Source organism: Neoarius graeffei, chromosome 5 (genome assembly GCF_027579695.1).
Source record: "Neoarius graeffei isolate fNeoGra1 chromosome 5, fNeoGra1.pri, whole genome shotgun sequence".
Classification (NCBI taxonomy): domain Eukaryota; kingdom Metazoa; phylum Chordata; class Actinopteri; order Siluriformes; family Ariidae; genus Neoarius; species Neoarius graeffei.
Window position 1 is genome coordinate 103600292 of NC_083573.1, and position 7553 is coordinate 103607844.

Here is a 7553-nt window from a genome sequence, read left to right on the forward strand (position 1 = left end):
CTAACATGATTGTACAAGGGTTTTCTAATCATCCATTAGCCTTCTGAGGCAATGAGCAAACACATTGTACCATTAGAACACTGGAGTGAGAGTTGCTGGAAATGGGCCTCTATACACCTATGGAGATATTGCACCAAAAACCAGACATTTGCAGCTAGAATAGTCATTTACCACATTAGCAATGTATAGAGTGGATTTCTGATTAGTTTAAAGTGATCTTCATTGAAAAGAACAGTGCTTTTCTTTCAAAAATAAGGACATTTCAAAGTGACCCCAAACTTTTGAACGGTAATGTATGCTCAGCTACATGATGACAGCTAGGCTACTAATCATTTTCCACTGTTACAGTCAAGACCAACAAATAAAGCCTTTCAGGTTTAAAAAAAAAAAAAAATCACCAGGATTCACATGAGATTTCACTTTATTTCTGAAATAAACACTTTCAGAAAATTTTTTGAAATAAAACACTTGAATCTACAGGGAAGATCAAAGTGGATACAGAAGTCAAAGACATGTAAGGAATAAATAATCAGCCGTCATGTGGAACACACTCAAGGCTAGACACTCTCTCTCTCTCTCTCACACACAGTTAGGTTTCCAGCATGGGGTTTTGCAGGTGAGTCTTGAGGCATTTTTCCAGCAGCACTAAACTCTGTACAGCCAAACTTCTGCAGTCTGCATCAGGATCAGTCTCTGCTACATCTACACACACACACCAAAAAACAGTAATAGCCAAACAATCTTCCCTTTTACAAATGATGTGATAAAGAATGAATAGTGCGATGTGGGTGTGTGATGATTATCTCAAAGCTGTAAGTTGTTTCTCAGCGTTTAGGAAGATTGAGATTGTAATTTGTGTCATTTCTGTTGTACAGAGTAATAATGGGTTGTTTTACAATCAGGGTACAAAGTTTGTGTCACAGGGGTCCAAAATTCAAATTGATTCAAACTGGTTCTTGTACCAGTTTTTAAGTGAAGGACAAGTTAAAGAACAGATTTCAGGTCATTTTTTGACGTGTATTAGGGTTATGACTAATTTTAGATTTTTAAGCCTGTGGGTTTAAAGGGGTACAAAATATAATATATACGGTTGCTGATGTGACAAAGTAACGTATTCTTAAGTATTCTATCAAATTTATATACTAGAAAACAACGAAATATCTTTGTAATTGTAAATATAATACTTTATACGCTAAACCGCACAAGAGTCGCCATTTTTAAAAGACCGTGACGTCAGCGCTACCCACTGCACTAGCGGAACTCTCCGAAATAGAGGAGATAAGCGTGTAATCATGGCGTCGGGCACATCAAGTGAAAGCAACAGCTCTGTCGAATCATACGAAGAGATCCCGCAAGACACACTGCAAGCGGGCTATGGCTTAGAAGGGTACCAGTTTGAACCTAGGAGAGGTACTCTCGACTCCGGTGATGAAAGAAGAGAAGAAAGCTCGGATGACGGCGAGGATGAGACTGATGCTGACCATGGGCATGGCGAGCGTGGGGCGGGGCAGAGCGTCTGCGTGCAGGTGACACGGCGTGGTGCTCGTGCGGAAAATGTAACGTGGAGTTGCTCACGAGTCCAGCAGAATTTATTTGCTGCAATGAGATAGGCGCCACCCGTGGACTTGCAAAATCGTCGCAAGAGGCAGAAACAGGTATTTCACACGTGCTATTCCCAACCTCAATGAGCCAACACGACTGGGCACATACATACGTCATGAGTGTTACGCAGAGAAAATGAACGTGCATTCTGATTGGATAAAATTAATATCATGGCGGGCTGTTCAAAATGCGGAAATAGTTTGCTCGAGCTACTTTCAAAACACTATAACTTTCCAACCTTAGAACAAAAAACTTTTGTAAGTCTTGAATAAGGTTCGTCAATGTGTGTTTTATTGTTATATTTACTCTATATATTGCCCTCTGTTCCCCTTTAAATGATGAACTTTAGCCTAAAACTCACAAAAATAACATTTTTTTTTGTTCATACATTGAAAAAACCTCCCGCGCCTTAAGTAATTTACTATTTAAACAACGAAAAATGACGCCCGCAAACCCCACAAAAGCCTCACATTGCTAAAACAGCAAATTAAGTCATAGAATCATCTGTAAACCAAATATATTTTCAAAATGAACCAGTACATTGGCAGAAGTTAGAAATAATATATTATTATTATTGAAGAGCTGTAGCAAAGGGTTTCAAATGTCTGAATTAGTGTTGATAAATTTACTGTTCAGATATTTGTCAGTTTTGCAAGTGGCGTGGATCTGCTCCATCAGCTTTACACCTCGCTCAGCCACTATATTGGAGCGAGGCACATCAAGCAGTGAAGGTTCCTTTACCCAATGAGTGGTGAAGCATTTCACAGCTTTGGAACACTTAAGTTCTGAGATGGCCGAGAGCAGGTCGTCGTAAACATTCTGTGAATAGTGCGGATTAGAAAACTATGGAATCAATTTTGTGCCAAAATGTTCATACAATACTTTTGAAATATCAAACAAAAACGACAAATCAAAATACAAAAAAAAGTCAATTTTTTTAGACTGGCAAACAAATTATTCGTGTAATCGTGCAAAATATCAGTCTATTACTCTTCAGAAACCTTTTATTTTTGTTCCGCGTCTTTCTCAGTTTTGTTTGACGTAATTTATTTTGGTTGCGATTCCAGCTTTCTCGTTTGCGCTCCCTGACTTTTTGCTTGCAGTTTTGGCACAAACTTCACGTGTGGGTGGGCTGTCCAGGAATGCATTCCCATTGGGTAACTTGTGTTTGACTGACAGCTACGCTCAGCCATTCCCTACTCGGATTCTGGCGGACTGTTTGACGAGTGACCGATCCATTGACGGTAAACAAGGATCGAGTGGACTTCAGTGGCGACCATGATATTGAATTTACACTTTAATTCAATATCATAGTCGCCACTGAAGTCCACTCGATCCTTGTTTACCGTCAATGGATCGGTCACTCGTCAAACAGTCCGCCAGAATCCGAGTAGGGAATGGCTGAGCGTAGCTGTCAGTCAAACACAAGTTACCCAATGGGAATGCATTCCTGGACAGCCCACCCACACGTGAAGTTTGTGCCAAAACTGCAAGCAAAAAGTCAGGGAGCGCAAACGAGAAAGCTGGAATCGCAACCAAAATAAATTACGTCAAACAAAACTGAGAAAGACGCGGAACAAAAATAAAAGGTTTCTGAAGAGTAATAGACTGATATTTTGCACGATTACACGAATAATTTGTTTGCCAGTCTAAAAAAATTGACTTTTTTTTGTATTTTGATTTGTCGTTTTTGTTTGATATTTCAAAAGTATTGTATGAACATTTTGGCACAAAATTGATTCCATAGAAAACCAGACCTGTGCCCATGTGGTTGCAATGAAATTGCAAATGAGTTTCTCCACTTGGAAAGGAGGAAAAAGGCAATTAATGCAAAAATTCTTCTTGAATTCCATCTGGCACTGTGAAGTGAAGGCAGTTTGCACCATTTGGCCATTTTACTTCTTTTTGGTAAAACTTGTATGCTTCACAGAGTTCAAAGAGGAACTTGAAATCATCCTTCCATCCAGGATTCTCGCGCTTGGGCAATGTATTTATCAAAAGTGAGGTGATGTTGGGTGCGGGAGGTTTTTGCATGACCCAATAAAAATAACTTCAAAAAAGTAATATATGAGTAAAAGTTCACCAAATGCAACATCAGGAAAGTAGAAATTTTGAAAACACTTTCACAGTCATAACCCTAATGTGTATGGTAGTTTTGTGTAATCTGCTATAAGATGAAGATTAAGTGTAGCTTTAAGCAGGGCTGGGAGAAACAAATGAAGTGATTCTCGGAGAGGACTTTTTTTTTTTTTGACAATTCAGAATCCACTACTTCCATAGTGCTTTTAAATATAAGGCTGTAAGCTTTGTGTTAGTTGTCTCTAATATTTATGTCCCAATATCTTGACCACATTTTTGAACGAAAATAATCATTTTAGATATGTTATTTTATATTGAAAAATTAGCTGTCTCGGAGAGGACATTTTTTTGACACAATTACATACTAATTTGATCAAAATAGTCTGAAAACTTACTGGCATTCAACATTAAAACTTAACTATGTTTCCAATGATATGGAACCAAATATTTGTTTTATGGTATAAAGCAGTGGCGGCTGGTAGTCTTTCAAACAGGGGAGGCTGGTCGGTTACGATATTTCCAGATTTTAAAAGAAAAAAGAAAAAACACATCAATTTTGCCCATACTCTTGCCTCTGATCTGGCTGATTGTTGGCAGGGTCACAAACTGTGAAATAACAGGTTCTTTTGGCCCATTAGCCTACTGTCCAATATACATGATGGTGGTGTTGGGGGGGGGGGGGTATATTTTAACATTTTATATTTTAAAATTGTGGCATGTTGTTTAAAAATTAATCATTATTGAAAGCAGCTCTTTGTCAGGAACCTCAGCAGTAACAGCAGAGTGTTCTGGAATAGGCACAAGCGCTGACCTTGGGGAGCCAAACATAGAGCTGGGTGCCACACATTTCATTCAATGACACTTTCCCTATATTTTACTTATTTTGACTGAGAAATGTTTTATTGACAATTTTGATAACCCTTCACTTTTAATCCAGGTCTGTAGTGTGAAATGTTCTCGGCTGTGTTTTTGTTTAAAAATGTTTTCCAAATTGTAGCTGTGTTTAATTCATATCCAGAAAAATATATATTCCAATATAATATACTCAGCATAAACATTTTAAATAGATTCTATATTTTTGGTCCATCCATGACATATTACTAAAGTAGCCTATTTACTGTTGTTGATGTGGGTCACTTGCTGTTAGCCAATTCACTTTCTCGTACCAGGAGAGCTGAAAGGAACGAGTATTATTCCCTACCTTTTTCACCAAGTCAGTTTGAGGCGTTGGTCTACCCTGCTCTTTAATTTTAATTTTTTCCTCGAAAGGAAGACTGGCAAATGGCTTCCCCAAAATTAAATCAGCAATGCTTGGCATCCGTGCGCAGCTTTCTTGCTAGCTGACTAACCCCCTCAAGTTCAAGTTCAGTCACTCAAATAAATGAAATTTCTGGAACTAAGATAGCAAACTTGACAACACTATATTTACACTTTATTTACAATGAAAATATATACAAACTAAAAAAGCTGGTAGAAACCGTATGTAATGAATGAAATCGAAATGTAAGCTGATCTCTTACAATACACCACAGCACTTGCGAATCCGCATGGGACTGAACTGAAATTCACCGCTGCCTGTCTATAGTTGAAACGAGCTGTCAATCAAAGAAAATATCCGGCCGCTTTCACCAATCACCAGTCTCCTCGCGGAAACTGCCATGTCCCTCCCACTGTGAGGCTGGGAGTCCGTAGGCGGGCGTTTTCGCAGTATTTGTCCAATAACCGTCTTCCATTTTGAGATTGAAAAGCACAGAGCTCCCAAATGCCATTGAAGTCCACTGAGGCTGGGAGTCCGTGAGACTCCGTGGGCGGGCGTTTTCGCAGTATTTGTCCAATAACCGTCTTGCATTTTGAGATTGAAAGCGCATAGCTCCCAAATGCCATTGAAGTGCACTGAGGCTGGACTGCATCGCGCTGTCACGAGGGGGAAAAACTCACGCACACATTAGGCGAACTGGGGAAAGTTATAACGGAATGATTTCGCACTGTAGTTGGGTTGAGCACATATATTTCTATGATTCTGGATCTGAAATAGCAATGTTATAAGGTCGGCTATAACATAAACCTAGCGCAATTCCTCCTACACAATGTTTGTCATTTTTAGAGGAGGCTGAGCCTCCCTCGCTGTCTTAGAGCAATCGCCCGTGGTATAAAGAATGATTTAAGTGCATCCCTTTTGGAGCTACCTGTGGTCAAAAAAGCACTTTTTCTAAATGACACGAGTAATTTTGCTAAATATGACATATATTGCCATACAGTCACCAAAAATAACGTTATCACCAATTTTTTTTTTGCGTGGTAAATAGAGCTATCACAGGGCTACAATAAACAACCAAGTTTATTTAGTCAAGCCTTTTGATACTGAAGATAATAAGTGTTAAATGTGATTTTTAGCTTGCGTACCCTGATTGTAAAACAACCCATATCTTCATAATTTACACCCGAAATACATTCCATAAGGTTTTGTCTCATTTCCACAGTCTCTGTATGTTCGTACTCTCTAATTAGAAAGACAGCCCCAATCACCTCGCCTTTACTCAGTGTCCATATTCACCGTGTTGCACCATTTCACATTGAGAGTTCTGTTCCTGTTCCTCTTTAAATGCAGCAACAGCCACGGCTAAAGGCCAGTTTATACTTCTGCACTGAATCTACGCTGTAGTGTACGGTGTAGCCGCATAGCCTGACGTGCACCTCTCAGGAAATGTCACTACATGTCACGGCGACACAGACCACAACAACAACTGTGACTGGTCCACTTGGTAGCACTGCGTTTCCTCCTACGCATTTCCGGCTGCTCCTTCTTCTCTGTGAAAGTAGATTTCTAATTATCATGATATTGTGTTAATATAAATATATAACGTGAGGCTCAGTAGCGGCTGTAGATCATTATCACAGCTGGTTGAATCCTGCGTCTCATCCTGAGGAATTAAACACGATGGCGTTATTTTTTAACCAAAAGTGGGACGTTTGCTTCGAGCCACTGAATAAAGAGGAGTTAAAACACTTCAGAAATGCTTTCAGTGATAATTCACTTGGCTTATAATAAATCACACGAGGTTTCTTTTGTCCCAGTTAAGACAACATTCTGTCCGTGTTATTTTCTGTTTATTATTCCTACAGTGAAACGTCGAAGAAAAGCATCATGCAAGTTTCATGTGTAAAAGCAGTAAATTCTGGTGGGTTTCATGTGACAGCGCCTCCTAGAGACTGCGCAATCGACAGCGCAAATTCTACACAGAAGTATAACTCTGTCTTAACACTACCTGCTCTACTCTTTAGCATGTATGCTAGTAGTAGTCCATGACTGGCTGTGGTTTGGTTGGTACTCATTTGATGTCATCTCGTCATGTTAATTCAATTTTGGCAAAGTGAAATACCACAATCATATACCTTCATTAACATTTTAATGGTTCAGGTGAAGCCTTTTGTCCCAGAGTTTTGATTTTAAGCTTAGCAATCAAGTTTCTGGTCCGAGTTTCTGGTCTGAGTTTCCTGTCCAAGTTTCCAAATTCAGTGTCCTGTCCAAGGGTCCTAATTCAGGTGTCCTGTCTGAACATCCTGTCCGAGTTTCCTAATTCAGTCTCCTGTCCAAGTTTCCTAATGCAGTGTCCTATCTGAATGTCCTGTCCGAGTTTCCTAATTCAGTGTCCTGTCCAAGTTTCCTAATTCAGAGTCCTGTCCGAGTTTCCTAATTCAGAGTCCTGTCCTAGTTTCCTAATTCAGTGTCCCGTCCGAATGACCAAATTCAGTGTCCTGTCCGAGTTTCCTAATTCAGTGTCCTGTCCGAGTTTCCTAATTCAGAGTCCTGTCCGAGTTTCCTAATTCAGTGTCCTGTCCGAATGACCAAATTCAGTATCCTGTCCGAGTTT

General features: G+C 39.6%; 1 protein-coding gene across 1 annotated transcript in view; it reads right to left on the reverse strand.

Annotated features, from left to right (window-relative positions):
* Positions 1-403: 403 nt before the first annotated feature.
* Positions 404-7553, reverse strand: part of telo2 (TEL2, telomere maintenance 2, homolog (S. cerevisiae)) — a 41288-nt gene continuing 34138 nt past the window's right edge. The window contains exon 21 of the mRNA XM_060922679.1: positions 404-702. Within this exon, the coding sequence (XP_060778662.1) occupies positions 590-702 (113 nt within the window). The 3' untranslated portion in view covers positions 404-589. The remainder of the gene's footprint in view (positions 703-7553) is intronic.